We start from the raw sequence: 22,785 nt of genomic DNA on the forward strand, positions 1-22,785 counted from the left end.
TTTTTTTCAATTTTACATTTCACACTTCAAAAATATTGTACTTATGTTGTTCCACATTTTTGTTACTAGTTGAACAAATCGCAACCGACTTAAATAAATGATATAAGTAAATCTGTAATCTTTGCAAGATATATTTTGCAAAACCATTTATTTGCGTAATTTATCACCCTTTATGTATACATCCCTGGCACAGACGGTAGTGGTGGGGAGGAAACCCTCCTATGCACACCCTGTGTGAGATACTCTGTCACAGACGTGCTTTAGAATCGAACCCACCCGTGAGAGTGAACGTTAAACCGGTTTTTTCTTATTTAACGTCTGTAACTCATTGTTAAAGTTTAAACAAAACGCTGTGTGTTAATTAAAAACACGTAAATAATATTGCGAAAAAGAGCTGTTAAACTGTTGAATGAAATAAAAGTTCGTACAAGTGAAACTTCATATATAACAAGGTGATAAAAACGAAGTGGAACGTTAACATTATCGTTACGAGATATTTTTCAAAGACTGTTTAATCGTTGGACAGCCGAGAGATCTTTAAAACAAGTTGAAATCAAATTTTTATTTAGTAGTTGTTCGAGATAACGAAAACTATTAAAAGTGTTCCAAAAGGATACTTGAATTCTATGACAGGATAATTGTCTCCTCGCGTGTAGCAAAGATGGCCGAGTTGAAGGAACAACCAATCAGAAGGGAGCACGATTCGATGGACGATTTTGAGCATCTCGAACACGTCCAGGATGGACAATCAAGTCATCTGGAGGCCCATACGGAAAAAGTACAAGAAAATCAGGAACACAGTTTAAACATGGAAAAGGATATGATTAATTTTTCACCTAATCAAACGGTAAACGAACCGGAAGATCCTAGAAAAGCGACGCTGCTTCTGTTAGAGTCGGAGAAAGGTATACCGGCCGCGGAGGATAATTTTGAGGTTAGACCGAAGGAACCGGAGCACGATTTGTTGATGGGTAAGATAGAAGATCATTCAGAAGTTATGAACGTTGAATCGATCAGCAAAAAGGACGAAGAAAAACAGAAACCTGTTGAAAAAGCAGAGATTAAAGAAAAGAAAATTGTTGATCACGAACCGGCAGTCGTTTCTTCCACGGAAAAGAAAGCGGACGATGCATGGAATGTTATTGAAAAATCTCAACCGATTGTCGAATCTATTTCGAAGGAACCAAAAAAAGATACCAGTGCCAGTGAATATGTGCTCGCTGAAACAGGAAAGAAGGAACAAATCAGTGCGCCGGTAAGCAGGGAACTTGAATTTGAATCGGAACCAGAAGAATCGCCGGCGAAAAGCTTCAAGTCTGTAAAGCAAGATTCAAGAACGGAAAGAATAGAAGAAGTGGAAATCGCGCCAAAGGAGATTTTCAGCAGCATGGGAATCGGTGAGTACATATGTACGTCTAATTGTTTTTTAAATATGATTTTTCAATACAAAAAGTTTACATATATCTGCGATAGATTAGCAAATCTATAGATCTAACCGGTGTCGAAGTTGACTCGTATGATAGTTATCGTATATTAATATAATATTTCTGAGACACCGTATTATGATTGACGACCTCCAAAGTTTCGAAAGCAGAAACTATTGGTACATGTGTACCAGAGTATTAATTAATTTAGCATCTTTGCACGAAGTGAGCCACACTTCCGCTTGGCTACAACGTCATTGCTTTTCTGAGCCGTAACGATGCGATTATTTATTCCATACACGTCACGCTCCTTTTTAAGATGTCTTTTTATTCCCTTGACAATTTAACGAGAATCCGATCCGCGAAAAATATTTTTCCCTCTCTGTTCCATATAATTCTGTCGTCTGGAAGAAAGAAGAAACACTTGAGTGCCTTATATCAAACAGATTGCGCAGCTTCGAAATGAAAATATTTGATTGCGCAGATAAACTGCGCATTTCCAGATCATGATTCACCGATAACTGCGCATTGCTTTTTCACGGCAACATTATTAACGTTTAATAAATGTTTATTCCCGTATGAATCGCGATTAGTATCATTGTATCTTAATTGTATACAATTATGTAATTACAAGTCTGTTTCCTATTATCGTAATACGAAGTCATCGTTCTCAGAGATAAATAGTGTCCTTATACCGTTACTTGTGTACGATTACACGACGAGTAACGGTAGTGAAAGATTTCGCGTTTGTAATTGTATGCACATATTCATGGTTCTTATTAGCTTTGTCTTATTAGGAGTACCATAGCCCCATTAGCACCTTACAACATCGTATCATGAACATCCGCCATTATTAATATTAATTATAAATTTCTTTGGAATAATACAATAGTTGGGTAATAAATTAGTGATCTCTGAACTTGAGACCGTGCATAGGTATGCGTCATCGTAGAACAATGCGCGAGATACTGTGTGAATGGAGATATGTTTTTGGTTTTTTCTCATCATCAGTTCGGAGGAAGAATATTGTTTAAGAAATATTTAGCCTTCAACGTTGGTATTTGAAGCAAAGGATGAGAGGTCTGATCAATACAATAGATTTAGAGGGGATAGGACTTGGGTGAAGTTACGGTATATCACACCATACAGGGGATCTAGGTGTACATTTTGCGTATGGTTTTCACCGTGAATCGAAGTCAACCGTATCCTCTCTGTATATTGATCCACCAGCTGCCTTATGACGTCCTTCGGTTGAACCAATGGGAACATTCAATCCATGGGAAAATTTAACCTTACCATAGAATCCTGGATTAAAATTTTCTTTGAGACAAAATTAGGAACGAAGAATGATACATCAGATTTATTCCTTCCAGGAAATGAAATTGTATTCCAAAATAAGTTTTCCTGAGCAAGCTGTTTTCGAAGTAAGATTTTCGTTCTTCGAGAGGTATTTTTATACGTTATTTCAGAGCGAAAAATTTTACCTCTGACTCACGAGATATTTTCGACCGTCGCACACAACAAATCACGTTGTTCTTTAAGCTTCTTTTTGATATTTGAAAGAAAATAAAAATTCATATATGTCTAAACAATTGATACAAAAATATTTGCAATTTTCTTTCGGAGGACGCCCCTGACATTTGAGAGGGAAACCTCCTGAAACCTTATTTAGGAGAGATGGAATATATAAAAATATATTTTTATTATTCTATACATAACATTCATTATTTTTATTAATGAAAATTAATTTATTTTTGTAAAATTTCGTTTACCGGTTTCTACTTGACAGGTACCAGTTATGTTTATAATTAGCGCCATCTTGTAGCGTATACGAAAAGTTACTATACATTTTCGCTGTGTAGCGCGCCATCTATTTGAAATCAAATGTAACTAGTGGAAGCCTTATCGCCTTCCATTCGCCGCGACGCGGCGCGGCATAGCCAATAGTATCGTAGAAGTGGTGGGGATAACTCGAACTGTCTACGGGTCGATAATAATCGTTAGTTCTGTTCTAGCTTCGAGGTGTAGAGTGTCGTTGGAGGAGTTCGTAATTTAAATTACACGAAGTTTTTTTCTAACGCTAGTTTTTCAATTCTTTCGTACAGATAGGCGGACTTACGGTCCAGGAAATACTTGAATGCAAATAAGTCAGTGTCAAGATAAGTAAAGGTGAATAAAAATCAGGGAGAAAGAAGTTTGTGTAAGAAAGTGCGTTTGTTCCGCGCTGGTTAAATTCGATTATCGAGGTAGTGTTCGAATGCGATACGTCTTTAGTTCCATCGCGACGCAAGGTTAGGTGAAGATGGAAACGGAGCCGGTGTGCCCTATAAATTTACCTGCTAAGGAAAAAGACGACGCTGGTGCTGTTTGCAAGAAGCCATGTTCCAGTGTAGCTAATGGGAGTCCTTGCTTCTGGAATATTCTTGATCCGTGTACGTGTATTTATTTATTACTTTTCTTTCATTCGATACGACGTTCATCTATGATGGTGGTCGAAGTATAAAACATGTCACGCATAAGTTTGACGTAGGAAGCCTATTACATGTCTTGATTAGTGGGGCGTTTGCTAACGAAAGGAGCGCTTTATCCGATTTATATTGTTAATATTATTTATATTAAAATGTTCCAGTGATGAATTACTTATGATTTATTAAATATTGTTTGATAAAATCAATGTGTTAAATACTTAAGTAAAAATACTTAACATTCTTATTTGTATATTTTAAAATAATAAGATTCTTTCAAAAGAATTTTACCTTTAGTAAGGTGTTAAAAAACGTAACTATGCATAGTTACAGAAGATCAGCAAATTTCCAAGGTTATACTACTCAGGAATCAGGTTTCTATTATAAGAAAACCTTAGCTCCTTAATTAAGCTTCTTAGAGCTTAATTAATATCTCAAATTTTATGACGGTACGTCATAAACACGCTATTTATCAATACCAAAAATAATATTAAGATACCACGAAGAAAAGAATCTCTTAAATTTTTCCCTCGCTCCAATTTAACTCTCAGTACTTGAATTTGTTCATTTTACCATAGATAAAAAATACTTTGTTCATTTAATGCCTGTGATGTAAATTGAAGTGATAATGGATCGTTTGTGATAATTGGAGAAAAGGAAGAGGAAAAATATACAATTTTATAGCTCCGGGTGAATCGACTGTCTGACATGCGCAGTGGACATGCGATTTCTAAGTGGGTTATTGATCGGCGGCTATCGGTTTTTATAAATATATTGCACACTGAACATTACCATTAGTAATTTTTTATATAAAAATAAGTAGCTGTAGATCAATCGAATTTTTTTGGTAAAAAAAATTATACAAATGAATGTAATGATAATGCAGATAAATTTTAAGCTTATCAAAATAGATAGGTTATCGTCAAATTCCATCGTCACATTTTCAAATTTAATTTTTAGACCTTGTCAATATTAGCCTTAGAATGACTGGTCATTTGTAACCCAAGTCATTTGAAATGAATTATGCAGCTCTGAGACATACAAATTTTTCTCAAAATTAAATCCCAAACAATTGGTCTACTAAATTTTGATAAAATTTAATTTTTACTTTATCAAAGATCAAGTACCTGTTAATTTGTTATCATGAAATGATACAGCAATATATGTATCCAGTTAATTTGAAACAAAATGTTGATAACAATCAATTAGTAGGAATTACATAAGAAGAAGCAATTCACGTCCTCGATTATTGCATGTAATCTACAAGATAAACCATATTTTTAATCATGCTCTTCACTTTTGATAAGAGTGATAAGATTCTATTTCATTTTGCATTTACTGAATCAATTAACTCCAAAAAATAAAAAGTAAAGAAATTGATAATTAAGCATCAGTTAAATACTTTTGCAGTAAAACTCGAAATAATTTCAAAAAATCTATTTATGAAAAGTAATAAAAAAATTGCGTGTGCGGATTTTCAGACGGATAGCCTGTTCAAAGTACAGAGATGTAGAGATAGATATCCGAGGTCACCGATTGCATAATACTTTACGGTGTGTGCTAATTACGCCGGTTCTTGCCAATCGATTACTATTTCAAGTTTACCTTACTTCTCGGCAGATTATTTTTACGATACTTAAGAATTTTACGGTACACTCGCAATGAAATCAGGTTCCCCCGAGAAAAATGACGCCCCCGATTTTCACCGTTCCTCTTGGGCATCCCAAGGGAAAATGACGGTGCAGCGCAGAGGACTCCCTATATATAGGCATGTGGCGGACCACTTTCGTATAGATGTTTTTGCGCGGGAAAATTTGAATTGACATTTAATTTGTTCTTCGTATTTTTCAGTCGTATACTAAATTCTATAATATATAATGATTAAAAACAATGCTATTTTGTTTTTAAAACACTTTTAATATTAACATCACTGCATCTTTCCTAGGGAAGCCTGATTTGGTCGCGAGCGTAATTCTTGAATTCATTTTTGTTTCAACCGCGCAATTGATGTGATATTGAGAATAATATTTCAAAGTTGTTTTTAAACTCTGTGTTAATTAGCAAACTTAGGAAACTTTCCCTGCAGAAATGTAAAAATGATATCTCAGTGTGTGGTTTTCAGAACATTTTTCTGCGGTTAAGTCTGGGTTAGATATTACGTACTGGACGATTCTAATGTTTCTATTTAACTAAACAGTTACCATGGAACGTACTGCTGTCAGAATGAATTTTTATAACAGTTGTCGATTGGAAATTGAAAATGTCACCGTCATTGCTCGACGTGAAAATTACCTACCATTTCAGCAATCAACAGACCATCCTTTTTTTTTTCTACTCTTACGTCATTTATTCATGTCATGAATCATCGTAGAGTAGAAGTAAATCTGTGATTGTCGATTATGAAAAACTAACATGTTTCGATTCTGTTGTTTACAGACGCATGGTTTAACCCTGATAGACTGAATCCAAAAGGTAAGAGAAAAACCTCGACGTCGATGTTCTTCGTTCAGGCTTATATGTGTTCTTTTATTTTGCATAAAGTTATTTTTCTTATCTTTAAGCGTTGGCATACATTAAGACGGTACAAGCGAAAATAGCATATTCTGTTTTTATTATGCAGTATTTATCATATACAGGATGATCCACTTTTTCATCCTTAAAAATACTGTTATTTCACCTAACGAAAAAAAGACTAAGTATTTTTCATGTTGGAAAATATTTGCATTGGTGTAACTATGTCCTGACCCCCTTCACTGTTATAAAATTCTAAGATTCTAAAATATATTATTAGTAAGTCTAGGAGATCTAATTGATCCTTGAAAAAAATCCTAGTTACTCCAATGAATATGAATTACTTATTAACATTTTGACCATTGCCCATAGTATGCAAATTGAAAATTGCTAATTATATAGCAAAGTAATTAGCATGACTTCAGACCATCTGCAATTATTTTTATCTTCTATTAGTAAACAGAATAGAAGTCATAGTTTTGAATCTTGTTCAGATATAAAAAGGAACATGAGATTGCAAGTCATGAAATTACAGTAGTTGGTCGTCAGAATGTTAAATAAAATCATCGTATTCAAGTTTTACAACCACGTTGAGACAAGTTCAATATGTCCAGAAAGAAAAAATATAAATAAATGGAAATGATCGAATAAATATGTACATATGTTCTGCAGGCTAATGCGCAGTTAGACAAGGTTGAAATGTCTCTCTTGATTCTCCAAAGACCTTTGAACCGACTGAATAACTTCCCGTGAAAGATTACAAGTCTATTATTATATTTCCCTGCGTATTGACTCGGCAACGTTTGCTCATTGATAACTATGTGATAAAAGTTAATGTATTGACTACCAAGAGGGTCGACGATGACCAGTACTGTAATTCCTTAAGTCCATAGAAATGGATCTAACTCGAGTGAGACGAGCATTATAAATTTAGGAATATAGAAATTTCAAATTTTTTAATCTAGAAATATAGAAACTTCAAATTTAAAAATTTAGGAATATAGAAGTTTCAAATTATTTAATTTAGAAATATAGAAATTTTAAAGTTTTTAATTTAGAATTATAGAAATTTCAAATTTTTTAATCTAAAAATATAGAAATTTTAAATTATTTAATTTAGAAATATAGAAATTTCAAAGTTTGTAATTTAAGAATATAGAAATTTCAAATTATTTAATTTAGAAATATAGAAATTTCAAATTTTTTAATTTAGAAATATAGAAATTTCAAATTTTTTAATCTAGAAATATAGAAATTTCAAATTATTTAATTTAGAAATATAGAAATTTCAAATTATTTAATTTAGGAATATAGAAATTTCAAAGTTTGTAATTTAGGAATATAGAAATTTCAAATTTTTTAATTTAGAAATATAGAAATTTCAAATTTTTTAATTTAGAAATTTAGAAACATCAAATTTAAAAATGAAGCAATTGACTACCCATCAGTATCCATTGGGTATTATAAGAATTAGTATAGCTACACAATATTAATTGTATTAAAAATGATAAGATTCGCGGTGTCGACCAGATGTTAACATGTCTTATCACTGATGTCCATTTCTACTGTGGCAAACAAAGTGTTAAGCATATCAGACCAGATTATCTCGACGACGTGTTTCAGACTAAATTACTCTTTATCCTAGCTAATGTTTCACGATGGAAATCGTTGTCTTGAATGTCATTCAAAGTATAAGGTCCACTGGTGTATATATTCAATTAACAGGAGGGAGACCAGGCATTTAAGACTCCATTTGCATGCACAATGGAATACTATCGCCAGCACTTCTCCATGGAGACACGCCTTATTCTTCGTTCTTTCAGATCCAATATGTCCCTCGAGCATTTTTAAATGAATTTTGAGTGCCATTTATATAGTAGAATTAAAAATAAATTCATAACTGTAAGTTGCATTGAGCAGTGACTTCTGATCAGCCGGTAGACCAAAATCAATCGAATCGAATTCGATGACTCACCAATCAATTTTTGTATTCTCCTCTAGCATTAGATGTGTGGTTCGACTTGGTAATACGATCGTTTACAGTGTCGGTTGTAATATAATCATTGCATAACCACGCTGTCTACCGAGTTTGGAACCGCTTTTTGAATCATTCTTCCTTTTCGCGCTGCTACGTCCAGTTAACTTCCTTGACGACTGCGGATAATGCCGTTCGAATGAATAAACAGTTTGGTAATTTGTATATTTGTCCTCCTTCTTAAGCCTTTGCCTTATCACGGCAAGACACTTGTGAGACACCAGTCGCTTAAGTTATATATAACATGAATTATGGATCCAAGATTCGACGATTCCCAAATTCTCAAATACTCGAATTCCCAAATTCCATTCCTAATTCCTAAGCCCTCAAATTTCAAATTCCCAAATTCCATTCCCAATTTCCAAGCCCTCAAATTTCAAACTCCCAAGTTCCATTCCCAATTTCCAAGCCCTCAAATTTCATTCCCATTTCCCAATTTTCAAGCCCTCAAATTTCAAATTCCCAAATTCCATTCCCAATTTCCAAGCCCTCAAATTTCATTCCCAATTTCCAAGCCCTCAAATTTCAAATTCCCAAATTTCATTCCCAATTCCCAAGCCCTCAAATTTCAAGTTCCCAAATTCCATTCCCAATTTCCAAGCCCTCAAATACTCGAATTCCCAAATTCCATTCCTAATTCCTAAGCCCTCAAATTTCAAATTCCCAAATTCCATTCCCAATTTCCAAGCCCTCAAATTTCAAACTCCCAAGTTCCATTCCCAATTCCCAATTTCCAAGCCCTCAAATTTCAAATTTGCAGATTTAATACCCAACTTCCAAGCCCTAAAATTTCAAATTCCCAAATTCCATTCCCAATTCCCAATTTTCAAGCCCTAAAATTCTCAAATTCCATTCCCAATTCCCAATTTCCAAGCCCTAAAATTTCAAATTCCCAATTTCCGAGCCTTCAAATTTCAAATTTCCAAATTCCATTCCCAATTTCCAAGCTCTCAAATTTCAAATTCCCAAATTTCATTCCCAATTCCCAATTTCCAAGCCCTCAAATTTCAAATTCCCAAATTCCATTCTCAATCTCCAAGCCCTCAATTTTCAAACTCCCAAGTTCCATTCCCAATTCCCAATTTCCAAGCCCTCAAATTTACAGATTTCATACCCAATTTCCAATTTCCAAGCTCTCAAATTTCAAATTCCATTCCCAATTCCCAATTATCAAGCCCTCAAATTTCAAATTCCCAAAATTCTGCGATTCCAAGATTCGCAAGATTTTATCGGTCAATTAATGTAAAATTGATCGAAATTGCACGGGTACCGATTTGAACTAGAAATTCGTTGGCGGTAGAATCCGAAAAAGCCAGAGACGATTGGCGGCTGGTTGGCGGTTAAATATAGTATCCAGCCGGTTCAAGTTTGGTCATCTGCCAAGCAATCCTCAAAGAGAACTCTCGCTTTTCGCCGAGTGCTTGGTCCGCAGTCAATCCTGTACCCCGAGTGCCGTATCCCGGCTCGAACTAGTCGCGTTTTCTTCGTTCTTCCCTCGAATCCAAGAGGGAGGAAGAAACGGAAGTAGAAGCCACGAGGAGAAAGAAACATGGCCATCGATAGGGAAGAATGTGAGTAGATGAAGGAAGAAGTGCCTAGGTTTAATCGGAAGCGGTGGAGACGACAAGTGGCGGGCGTTGACAGGGTGCCAGTTGAAGATGGCAAAACGCGCAGACGCGTTACATCAGACCAATCGAGCAGGGTGGGAGAAGATTTTTGGAAAAGTTCATCGTTTTAACCGTCTCGTGTTTGAACCGAGATACCCTTTATAATTCAACAACTTCGATATGAAAAAAAAAAAAAAAATTAAAAAACATAGCGGGGTTATCGTTTCACAAGAAGGATCGAAATCGTTGATTTCGAAGAAACATTTTCAAAAATTTTTAGTAAATGAAAACTAGAAATTTAGAACCTGGGATTAGTCATCGAGGTTGATCGAGTTAAAAGGACAAATTTGATATAAAAAGGACATTCTTCATTTTGTCGTCGATGGGACGGAATTAAAGCTGCAGGCTACTTTGTATTGTTTGCTTGGGAACATTTTACTTTTAGTTTGGACAAGGTCCAACTTTCTGTCCGAAAGAATCTTTGTCCGCAAGTTCTGTGAACTAGAGAAAAAAAAAAAGAAAGAAAGGAAATCGTGATAAGGGTTCGATGGTCAGAAACGTCCTGATGGTACTTGGTAAGCAGAACGTTGTGTAACACCGCAATGCGACAACTCGACTGGAAGCTGAAACAGCAATTTTCTTTCAAAGTGTAGAGCTCTTGAAGAATTCGATTGAGAAACAGTGAGAGTATTAATAGACGAATTCCTCGGTCGGTCTTCTGGTCTCGATTCTTTTGAATTTCATATTTTCCCCGAAAATAGTGATTGCTTCCATCGAGTCTTACTTAAAGACAATGAATTTTCAATTAATCGTAGACTTATTTCGGTATAGTTATTCGCAATTTTTGTTAATATTTCAAATTCGCCATTAAATTCTATTTCTGATCCGAAGGCAATTCTAATAAAGAAAATTCGTGATGGGAAGGAAAGGTTGTTATTTAAAATTCCATCCCCGGTGTATAATTTCCTGTAGAAAAGGGTATGGTAACGGAGGGTGAATCGTCGAGGGTTGAATCCACTGGCAGGTGTATTTCTGGGAATAGTAAGGGACGTCGAGGCAACGGCCGACACTGCGACGCCGGGCGTCGCACTACCAGAGACACCTTATTGATTTTCCACCACCAAACCGCACCCGTCCGTGCACTCTGTCTTCTTCTTTCGACACGTGAGACATTACCAATGTTCCCCAGTGAATATTATACTTCCAAATCTTGAACCTTGGAATCTTAAAACGTCTAAAGGACCAGTCCTCATTTTGGGATAATCAGGCCCCACTTTTGTGAAAGTCCAAATTTTTACACTTTGATATTTCTGATGGATCATAACTTCTTTGCACTTTTATTTTAGATAATAAAGTGATAATTACGAGGTGACCTCTTTATTTGAATATTCCTTTTGCTTATCGGCAGAAATTGTCGCACGCAAGTTGTGCAAACGTGCCAAACATTTGAAACCAGCAGCTTTCGAATTCCTCATTCATTTCGTTTCGAAGTTACTTTATTTTTAGTCACGGCAGGTGTTTAATTATTCAGTTATTATATCTTCATCGAGAGAAATGAATTTCTATGAAGCGGCAGGTTCGATTGGGAATCGCAACAGGGAATGACATAAATTCATTTGGCAGAATTACTCGAACAGTAGAGTCGCAGGCCTTGGAAACAATTTAATAGAGCGTCCTTTTTGGATTAGAGACAAAGCCGATGCTAGTACAAAATTCGTATGTCCACCAGATTTTCTATTATTAGGGTAACCTCGGTGCTTTTACATCAGCCACTGTCTATTAATCACTACTTCGCTGATATATTTAATCACCTCGCATTGTCTCAATTATATGCTCACTTATTAGTCGAATCTTTCAAGATCGATCAAGTACTCTCTGATATCACCAACAGTTTACTTGAAATTTAACCACCGAATGGCGGACACAATTGACCCAGGCTCTGCTGTTCGAAGGTTGATTATAATTATTTTTAACGAGCCTTGCTATCAGTGTGTTAACGATGCCGTTAAAACTATGCCATCGTGAAACAACTCACCCGAATCATTCATACGTTTCACTTACACCAAGTGGATAAATAAACTCCCGTGCACCCACGTTCCTTCCTCATCATTTTTATCTTTTATCTTCCCGGTTTTTCCACCGGCTTCGTGCTTCCCTTTCTACTCTTTTCTCCCATTCCAGTACGCTGTTCCTGTTTCTCCTCCCACTTCGTGGATTCTTCGTACACGTATCAACGTAGTATCACGAGGTGGGCTACATGTGGCAGTTCCTTAGCGTTCGTTACCTCTTCAACTATCTCGGTCCTCAGGTTGTCGTTTCGCAAGAATGGTACGAAGGAATAATTTAAGAGACTCGATGGGAGATCTGCCCGATAGAGGCCCCGGTGAGTTGATGCCGGTTTCTTTTCTTTTATCTCCGAGGGAAAGGTTCCACCGAGTAACATATGGTTCAAGCACGTGGTCCTGGTTAAATGTTCGAGTTAAACCTGTTCTCTACGTGTTCCATGAATCACAGTGTTCCAAGTATTCATCTTCAGACTGATATTGTTAGGGTTTCTGTGATGCTTCATTGAAGAGGCAAGTTGTCTTCAGGATACTCTTCTTGAAAGGGTTAATCCCCCTTTGGATTTCAAATTTCACTTCCATTAGATATGCTGATGAACTTGTCTCAATAATTAGAGAGGAATTTATTATCCCAGAGAACCCCATATTGTAAATACATTTCAAGAGGGCCACCCTGTATATGCATACCGTTACAAAGATTCAGTTATTGAATCTGAAATGCAAGAAGTGAATGATGATTGTGAATGATGTGTTCCATCACCCATGGCAAAATACACAGCGTGATATTCGAGATGTTCAAGTTGATTAACTTATTTTTCTTTCTGTTTTAGTGGCAGCTTTAATTTACTGGCGTGATCCAAAGAAATCAGGAGCCGTTTTTGGATGCATACTTGGAGTGCTTCTCTCGCTGGCCTACTTCAGTCTGATAAGCGTTCTTGCTTATCTCTCTCTCCTCGTCCTTACCGGCACCATTGCCTTCAGGATCTACAAAACCGTCCTACAAGCTCTACAGAAGACCTCCGATGGGCATCCTTTCAAGTAAATATAAGAGTAGCAACTTTCGAGTAGAAGAAAGAAAGAGAAATCTTTATAGAGAATTGAAGTTATTTAAAACACACGTTTATTCGATTTTCAGAGACATTTTGGAACTTGACCTGACGTTGTCCGCGGAGAAGGTGCACGAAGTCACGGTCGTGGCTGTTGCACATGCAAATGCAACGGTCAGCGAACTACGTAGGCTCTTCCTTGTAGAGGACTTTGTCGATTCCTTGAAATTTGGTGTTCTTCTTTGGTGCCTCACTTACGTGGGTTCTTGGTTCAATGGCATGACTCTGATCATAATCGGTAAATAATGCGATGCTTATAAAAGCTGTATGTTACTAGATTTTGCATTTAACATTTTTGAAAGTACCTAATTACTTTTGTACACCCTTCGTTCATTATTATTTTCGTTAAATATCAAGTATATAATGCGACGAGATTTCTGCTATTTGTCTCATGGTAAGAAACGTATATATATACCTGACCACAATGGTATTAATAGAATCGACGTCACAACAAACAGAATTCAACGTTAAGAGAACCTAAATTCACGATTTAAACGCGTCGTCACCAAAATGTGCAATGAGGTCATTGTTCTCGTTCAACAACTTCAAAGTATACTTAGAATAGAATGTTCATTCAGACTCGATAATAATCCTAATCTGTGAGTAAACTTCTTAATACCGTATACAATGGATTCTGTCTGCCCTGTTACAGGAGTAATTGCCCTGTTTACACTACCGAAGGTCTATGAAACAAATAAGGCACAAATCGATCAGAATCTAGCCTTGGTGCATGGCAAGATCAATGAGCTCACCGCTAAGTAAGTATAATTAATTTAGAAATGAATAAAAATTAAAAATTACAATATAAAATAAATATTTTTAAAATACCAAACTTATCTGTAAATATTCAGACTATGTATCATGCTCTGTGATATTTTACTTTGCTAGTAGCATGTATCTCCTCTATGGTCGGTCATTTATTCTATAAAATATTAATGTGCCCTCGCAACGAAGCGTATGTATAGCGTAGATGTTCCCCCTCGTGCAATAGGCAATTATGGTGTTGGTCATAGGTGTCCATCACGGTGCAGAGTCCGTTGAAAGAAGCGCACTTTACATGCTCGTAAAAGACATTGCACAGTTGTTCTATTTGAAATAGAAAATGTGTATTAAATAAAGATTCTCTATTGTTAAAATTTACAGGGTGAAAGCTGCAATACCGCTTGGTAAGAAAGAACCAACAAAGGAAGAATAAACAACAAGAACATACCACCACGCGGGGGCAAAAGAAACTTAAGCGAATTTGTCGGGCAACTGGAGAATCCATGCAGGAATGAAACGAAGAACAGTGCTGTAAACAAGTTGAAGAGATGAGAAATTTATTTAAAAAACAAGAAAACACACACACACACACACACACACACATACATACATATACGTATTGTTCAGTGGAGAATCGCGAGGGAAAATGCTTGCGAGAAAATGTCGAACAATTGAAGAAAGAAAAATAACAGTGGAAATAAACATATAGCATACTACGAAAGAGAAAGATTGTAGGAAAGAGTTCGTTAGTATGTTAAGGTTTAATCTAATAAAGTAAATTTTTTTAAATTCTGGAATTATCGAATACGAACGAAAAAAGTAATAAAAGTAGCATCAGTAGAGAAGCATGGCTTACGAAGAACTGTAACGAGAAAGTATTCAAAATATATATATATATATATATAAGAAAATGAAGGTAATAATAGAATCTCTAAAAATTCTGAAAGAGTGAGAAAAAAAGATATAAGTATGAACAGAAATAGAAATGTTAAAAGAAAAGTCGAAAGGACAACGAAAAGAACGTAAACACACAGTCTTCTGATGTTTAGTCATGGGCAGCTGGATTTCATTGTCCGACGATGTCGTAAACGCGAGTTTTCCTTTTCTGGAACTACAAGATGTCCCTGTTGATGGAAATAAACAAAAAGAAGTAACGTTTAGCGATTATGTTAATTCGTTGCGATACGAGAAGCGATATAGAGTTCTTTATTGTACTCTATTACAGAAATCATGAACGGTGCAATGCGTGTGTTTCTTAGGGGTTTCCTCCTGGTTTTTCTTCCCCCCTCCCCCGCCCCATTTTTTTGTTGCTTTTCCTCGCACTCTCCTATAAGAACCCGAACTGATTTTCTTCTTCAGATGACCAATGGTATGCGGCTCCATTAAAATTGATCGTCGTTCAACTTTTCAAAAAGTTTCTTCATTCTGAAACAGAAAGACAACTAATTGTCAGAAGAAAGAATAAATAAACAATACGTTTGATTTTATATACAGAATAATAATGATGATTTAATCAGGAATAGATAAAGACTTTTTTGTTGCATTAGATTTGTTTAACGGTAGTTTCATCTACAAAAAAAGTTGAAGTTAATTTGTAAAACATGTAATGATTTAATCATTTTGATGCAGTGTATTATTTTAGATGAATTTTCTGAATTTTTTTTTTTTATTTAAAGTTAAACGAGGTATAATAAAATCTACACTTTAATTTGAAAAATCGACATAGATTCTCAAAGGAATAGAGATGAAACATTCTTTTCATGAAAATAATATGTGAATTATATTACTAATCATTTTTTATATATCATCAAATATGTATACTATACTTGTCATCTATTTAAAAAATTATATAAAAAACGTTACAGTTTAAAATATATATATCATTGTTTTTTATTGTATTTTGTAAAGGATTATTCTTTATAAAAAAGATGCTTATTGTATCAAGAAAGACTTAATTGGAAGATACAGACTTACACAATTTTAACCCAGGTAGAGAGACCTCTCATGCTTTTTACTAATGATGTTTCATAAAAACGAGCAGGAGGAAGGGTGATTGTTAATAATTATAATCAAACATAAAATAATGAATTTTCAATCCATGCATATTGATTTCCTTAAAACATTTGTTTTGTGTGAAAAGGTAGAGTGTATTAGATGTTGCGCGTATGGATGAACGTGAGAAAGAAGATGAAAGGTGTAAGAAGTTAAAAAAAATTTGTTGTCAATTGTTAACAATGTTTCAAGTGTTGCAAATCTTGAATTACCATTTTTTTTTTAATAACATTAAACATTAACATATATGTAGTACTATTTAATCAAAAATCAATTGATTTTTAATATATTTAAGGTTTCTATGAAGTTTACATATAGTTTTACCAGTAATGAATTTTTGATTAAATTGTGTATCCAGAATGAATTAAGAATTAATTAATTTGTATTAAAGTTAAAATTTGTTTATTTAAAATAAAGTAATTTTGATTACTTTCAAGCTTGGCTAGTGATCAATTAATAATCTATCAAACAATTTACTTCATCTCTCGTTTGTTAATATTAAACATCGTTCATGATCTTTTAAAAATTTGTAACAAGATTTACATTTTTCTTTTGCAAAACTTTTTGGTAGACCAATAACGATAGGATTTGGTTGAGCAAATGAAAGAAATTTTTTGAAGATCGCGCCGATCATGTTCATTGATGGATCCGCATATCATTTATCTCTGTGTCCATCGATCATAACTTTCGAAGACAGTGAGAAAACGACTACGAGTGCATGTGTGTGTATATGAGTACGTGAGAATAAATAATAGGCGCCGTCTGTTTTTTCTTCGGCGTTTTCGAAGATTTTGTTTCTTCGATCAATACAATTATCGCTATCACATAACTAAGTGTAACTATATGGTTAAAACATTACGATGGAAAGTTGTTGGCTGAATTGCGAATTTTTATTATAATAGTATCGTTTCAAGTAAGATCGATGTTGGTACTGAAATTCCGTTAGAGATTTTAAAAAGCGTGTCACGTCGTTAATTCGTTCAACGTATATACATATATACTCATACGACGAATTTAAAAGCTTTCAGTTTTTGAAGTTTCAATGCAGGGACACGAATCATTTAGGATTTTAATATCTTTCAAGATATACGTTAACACGTTCCAGATCAGACTCTGTGTAATTTAACATATTTCAAAAACTGAATGTTTTTAGATTCCGTCAAATTAAAGCTTGAAGCTTCATTCATATAATTGTTCACGACATAACCCAATTTATATCTGTATCTGAACGAAATTTTCTCGAGTACCATAGTCGTTTTTTACTTTAAAATACAGCGTCCAGAACGTGACGACTATGATGGAGCAAGAATAGCAAGAGAAGTTAGATAAAGATGGGGAAAAATCTTTTTCAGAATGCGAATTGTAATACGCGTATCGCTTATTGACGTTTTCATTATTGCATCTGCATCCGCACGATTAATTTATAAATAAATTATATTAAATAAAACACTTAATTGTAAGGTCCTCTTGTCTTTGTTCCCCTAGTTTATTTGGAAACTATATATATTTTCTTTTGAACAGCATTTTTTACCATTACGATATAACTGAATTAATAGTATTATTTTTAAATAAAGTAGTAGGTATTTATTCGTAATTTACAAACGCCATCGTTAAATAATCTTTTTTTTTTAACCTGTTCTGGCTACATAAAGCCCATTAGAGTTCAGTCATCAGGTACAGTCACTCACAGTGAAAATCGTCCACCCGCAACGGGGCGTATATTAGTCTAATTAAAACAATAAATACAAATAAAATTCAATGATTGCGCATAGTAAATTATTGTATATAAATAACTACAAAATATACTCGAAAAGCAAAAGATTCTGTTGAATAATAATCGAGATATAGCATTGCAAATAGAAACATGTCCGAAATGAACCTCACAATGAAAATCGTCCACCTACAACATCGTTTGATAAATTGCAATAGTTAATTGATTTTGTAATTTATAATGAGTGATTCTTATAGATTTTTTTATGCTGAATCCGAATTTCTAAACCATTTTTATCTAACTTTTGTAGTTTTCGAGATAATCAATGTTAAACAGAAATTGCAATTATTCAACTTTGGAATTGATTTATGCTTTTACAATAGCAGATAATCAGGTTCTTTTTTCACGTAATAATTCTGTGGAATCTACCGAATAAAATGATATAAATTGTTATTACATTATAGATATGTAAATATGTTTAAATAATAATGGAAGTGGAAGATACGCCTAAATCGCACCAACGTCTGCTGATATTTTTTATTATATTTCAAAAACTAACAATTTAGGAGAAAATCTAATTATATCACACGATAGAGAAACATTTTTGCTAAATATAACATTAAAGCAATGTGTAAAAATTAGGTTTCTACTTTAAAATTCAAGCCTGATAACTTGGCATAGAAGGAAGGAACATACTCGCAAAACGTACACGAGAAACAGGTCGACCGTAAGCGTTGACCGTAACTACTGCTGTTGTGGCGACCTCGTCGAAAAGTTCACTTTACGTGTGCCTATAAATTTGACCTACGAGGTGCGACTTTCTCAGTCTTACAGCGACCACCGAGGGGTACGGATCAACTCATCGAACATACGCGTACCTATCATTTCCTTTCGGACTTTTTTCAATTTACTTTATTATTTTTGCTTATTAAATAAGCGTATCAACCCTTCTGGTCCTTGACCGACCATCCCTTTTGTTTATTATTTTATCCCTCCTTATGGGCCACAGCTCATTTTTTCCAGTTATTTACTATTTTACCCCTCTTTATTGGCCAAAGCCCACCCTTTTCAGTTATTAATTATTTTATCATTATTATTTTATTCCTCTTCATGAAACATGCAGAGACCACCCTACCCAGTTATTTATTATTGTATTCCTCTTTATGGTTAAAGGCCTCCCTTCGTAGTTATTTATTTTTTCATTCTTTCCGTGGGCCTCGCGGGGAATACCCATAAATCCCTGTATCCCCGTATTTCTTGTATCTCTGAATCCCTTGTATTCCTTCATACCTTACAACTCTGCATCCCTTACATCCCAGCATTTCTGATATCCTTGCATTCCTTATATCTCTGCATCCCTTACATCTCTATATCCCTTATATTCCTGCATCATTTATATCCCTGCATTCTTCATACCCCCGCGTCCCTAAACATTTCTGCGTCCCTTCCAACTCTGCATCCTTTACATCCCTGTATCCCTTACATGCCTGCATCCCTTATTTCTCTGCATCTCCTCATTCTTGCTTTCTTTATATCCCTTTGTCTGCTAGGAAGCGCTGTTTCCCATGAAAAATTTGGTTCGGAATTTCGCCGCCAGGGGGCGCTACCTTTTCGGGAAAATTTTAGTTCAGAATTTGTCCGCCAGGGGGCGCTAAATTTATTCGCGCTTTAGTTCCTTTTCTCGCCGCCAGAGGGTGCTGCTTTTTCGGGAAAATTTTAGTTTAGATTTTGTCCGCCAGGGGCGCAAAATTTATCCGTGCTTTAGTTCCTTTTCTCGCCGCCAGAGGGCGCTGTTTTTTCGAGAAAATTTTAGTTCAGATTTTGTCCGCCAGGGAGCGCTAAATTTATTCGTGCTTTAGTTCCTTTCCTCGCCGCCAGAGGGCGCTGTTTTTCGGGAAAATTTTAGTTCCGATTTTGTCCGCCAGGGAGCGCTAAATTTATTCGTGCTTTAGTTCCTTTTCTCGCCGCCAGAAGGCGCTGTTACGACCACCAAAACCGTCATTTCTAGGATGTAAGTGATAAAGGGATTGTAGGGAATCGAATGATTTGTGAGATGCAGGGCTCTAAGGAAAACATGGTTGTAAGAGGAACAGACATTTAAGAGATAGGAAGATGTAAAGGATTGAAGGGTGTAAGGGACAGAAAGGTGTAAAGGATAAAGGAATGTTAGGCATACGGGGTTGTGAGGGGCGCAGGGATGTAAAGAATGCAGAGATGTAAGAGATGCAAGGATATAAGGAAAGCAGGGATGTAAAGGATGCCGGGATGTAAGGGATGTAGATGAAAATATAGTAGGATTCTGACCTGAGTTTGCATATCGACATTATGGCATCCGGGGTGCCAAGGGCCCCGATGCATGGGTGGTGCTCTGCGCACAGACTTGATATCTGGGGTGTCAGGAACCACGGTGATTCCTGCGCAATGGCAAAATATCATTTTGGGGTGTCAGGGACCCCGGTGGTGCTTTCTGCGCGCCGCCAAAATACCATCTTGGGGTGCCAGGGACCCCGGTGATTTCTGCGCGCCGACCTAATGTTATCTGTGGTGTCAGGGACCCCTTTGATGCTTTCTGCGCACCGCTAAAATACCATCTTGGGGTATCAGGGACCCCACTGACTCGCTGCGCGTCGACTTAATATTATCAGGGGTATCAGGGACCCCGCTGACGCTTTCTGCGCACCGACAAAATATCATCTTGTGGTGTCAGGGACCCCGATGACTCTGCGCATCAACCTAATATCTTTAGCTGTGACTGTATGTAACTGAAATTTGTTAGATAGAACTAAAAATGAAAACTGTTCATAAAGAAATACGAACATTTTACCCCAAAACAGGCTGCCATTCCTGTTTGTAATTGTTTACGAGAAAAGTGTATTGTTAGACTAGACTTAAAACATAGTGTATAGCGCATCAAACATTCTTTTTCTAATTTGAATGTAATAAACATATTTGTAAATATAATTAATATATTTTTTAGTGCAATTATTTTTAGATATTTGTGTTGGCAGGGATAAAATTGTAATAAGGTTGGCTACACCTTCAAATACCTGCGCTCTCTTCCGGTTCGCTCGTTGAGGGTGACTGAGTCTTATTTAGTTTAGCTGTAATTAAATCTTTCTCCATCTTCCACCATGAGGATTTACAAGGATATTTTTACTGGTATGTAAATTCAAGATATATTTAGACAACACGCTTAACTAGTATTTTCACAATTTTTGTTATATTAAGAAATAAAATATTATGCTTCGTTGAAGGCAGCTGAACAGTGACGTTTCTATCATGAGGACTTAAATTTTTACCGTAATAACTGTAAACAATTTTCTCCTAATAATTTTAACAATCCCGTTTGATGAGATACTGCGATATATGATTCTGAATCAACTATGTGTTATAAAATCATTATACTACTTGAATATTTAACTTTCTGATTTATAACCTCTCCATATGCTCATAATGATTAACTGTAATTGTAAGATAATTTAAAATAATGCCCTTCCTATCATCAGAAGAAAGATATTACTGATGAAGAATATCCAATGTCATTTTCAATAAACATTTTATTGAAACTTAGAATAATTGAATTTCACACTGCAGTTTTCAAAGTTGCATAAATTGTGTGAATGTGTAAACAAATTTAATATTATATTTCAGGTGATGAGATGTTCTCAGATACCTACAAAATGAAATTGATTGATGATGTTCTATATGAAGTATATGGCAGGGTATGTATTTATGAATGGTATTGAGAAAACCCAAGTTAATGATTAACATTTTAATGATTATTAGTTGGTCACTCGTAAAGCTGGTGATATAGAAATAGCTGGATTTAACCCTTCCAGTGAGGAAGCAGACGAAGGCACAGATGAAGCAGTAGAATCTGGTGTTGATGTGGTCTTAAATCACCGGCTTCAAGAGACTTTTGCTTTCGCAGACAAAAAGTCTTATACCTTATACTTAAAGGATTACATGAAAAAGTAAATATTTAAGTTATTACAATTGTTTAGGATGCGTAAAAGAATTTTTTCTAATGTACATCTTTACAGATTAGTAGCAAGACTGGAAGAAAAAGCTCCTGATCAAGTAGAAGTATTCAAAACCAATACCAACAAAGTTATGAAAGACATATTAAGTCGTTTCAAAGACTTACAGTTTTTCACTGGTGAATCTATGGACATTGATGGTATTGTTGCATTGATGGAATATCGTGATATCGATGGTGAATCTGTGCCTGTACTCATGCTCTTCAAGCATGGTCTTGAAGAAGAAAAATTCTAAATAATTTTAGATATTCAACAAATTGTGGAAAGATATTGTGAGTTTTATATTTATTACTTGCACTACATACATTAATATCCGTATTTCGAATTAAATATGTACATGTAAATTCATGCCTTATACATTATGTGTATATGGCATTGCACAAACATGTTAGATTAAAATTGGTGAACAGATTCCCGCTGTAGTATGCTCTTCGTACATAGCGTCTATTTTAAACCAGACATTCTAATAACGAATCGCGACATTCAGTCAAATAAATGCATAGAGGAATAAAATTCTTTTTTTTACACTTTTCAGATGAACTCGAATCAAGACTGTATACATGCTGAAAAGCTGTGGAATTTAGTTAAACAATAACACGGTTCTACTTCCAATCTCATTTTATATTGTAGTTAAATTATTCGTTTAAATAATTAACAGAAAAAAAGGAACAAATAATTAATTGTACATATAGAATAACTAAAGGGAAAATGATAAAAGACGATTATCTCTTCACTGTGTCGGTATTTGATTCACCGTGACATTTGTAATAGTTTTCTACTTTATTTTTTATTCAACACAATCCGAACATTTAATTTAATAATAAACGAAAAAATGGAAGATGGGGAAAGAACTTTGCAGCAATGGAAGTATCAAAAATATGTATAATTATTATTCATAAGAATATCAGTGAATAATATCGGAAACATACTCTGTATAATGTCCATCATGAATAAAAGTGTGTTTTCTTAAGTACCGCTTATGATCCATGTTTTTATTTTCAATCACCTA

At 35.0% G+C, this 22,785-nt stretch overlaps 2 protein-coding genes across 7 annotated transcripts; both read left to right on the forward strand.

Annotated features, from left to right (window-relative positions):
- The first annotated feature begins 235 nt into the window (after window positions 1–235).
- LOC114875357 (reticulon-1-A) lies at window positions 236–17,485 on the forward strand. 6 transcript variants are annotated; one of them, XM_029185543.2, is made up of 6 exons: window positions 236–1,397; window positions 6,326–6,361; window positions 12,936–13,143; window positions 13,241–13,449; window positions 13,864–13,969; window positions 14,355–17,485. In XM_029185543.2, exons 1-6 carry the CDS (start codon window positions 662–664, stop codon window positions 14,404–14,406), a joined length of 1,347 nt encoding a protein of 448 aa, XP_029041376.2. In that variant the 5' UTR covers window positions 236–661; the 3' UTR covers window positions 14,407–17,485. The 6 variants fall into 6 exon arrangements, with proteins under 6 accessions (XP_029041376.2, XP_029041377.2, XP_029041379.1 ...); XM_029185545.2 differs by lacking the exon at window positions 236–1,397 and adding an exon at window positions 3,420–3,856; XM_029185544.2 differs by lacking the exon at window positions 6,326–6,361.
- A 3,295-nt stretch (window positions 17,486–20,780) lies between these two features.
- On the forward strand, window positions 20,781–22,756 carry LOC114875386 (translationally-controlled tumor protein homolog). Its single transcript, XM_029185597.2, has 5 exons — window positions 20,781–20,895; window positions 21,388–21,458; window positions 21,523–21,710; window positions 21,780–22,048; window positions 22,312–22,756. The coding sequence occupies exons 1-4, from the start codon at window positions 20,868–20,870 to the stop codon at window positions 22,009–22,011; spliced, it is 519 nt and encodes a 172-aa protein (XP_029041430.1). The 5' UTR covers window positions 20,781–20,867; the 3' UTR covers window positions 22,012–22,048; window positions 22,312–22,756.
- Window positions 22,757–22,785: the final 29 nt, after the last annotated feature.

Source organism: Osmia bicornis, chromosome 7 (genome assembly GCF_907164935.1).
Source record: "Osmia bicornis bicornis chromosome 7, iOsmBic2.1, whole genome shotgun sequence".
Lineage (NCBI taxonomy): Eukaryota > Metazoa > Arthropoda > Insecta > Hymenoptera > Megachilidae > Osmia > Osmia bicornis.

Bases quoted from the DNA above. Each gene is read 5' to 3' on its own strand.
- LOC114875386 (XM_029185597.2), top strand. From the start codon at position 20,868: ATGAGGATTTACAAGGATATTTTTACTG. The intron at 21,459-21,522 runs GTATGTATTTAT...AATGATTATTAG, and splicing joins TATATGAAGTATATGGCAGG to TTGGTCACTCGTAAAGCTGG. The intron at 21,711-21,779 runs GTAAATATTTAA...ACATCTTTACAG, and splicing joins TTAAAGGATTACATGAAAAA to ATTAGTAGCAAGACTGGAAG.
- LOC114875357 (XM_029185543.2), top strand. From the start codon at position 662: ATGGCCGAGTTGAAGGAACAACCAATCAGAAGGGAGCACGATTCGATG. The intron at 6,362-12,935 runs GTAAGAGAAAAA...TTTCTGTTTTAG, and splicing joins TGATAGACTGAATCCAAAAG to TGGCAGCTTTAATTTACTGG. The intron at 13,970-14,354 runs GTAAGTATAATT...TAAAATTTACAG, and splicing joins ATCAATGAGCTCACCGCTAA to GGTGAAAGCTGCAATACCGC.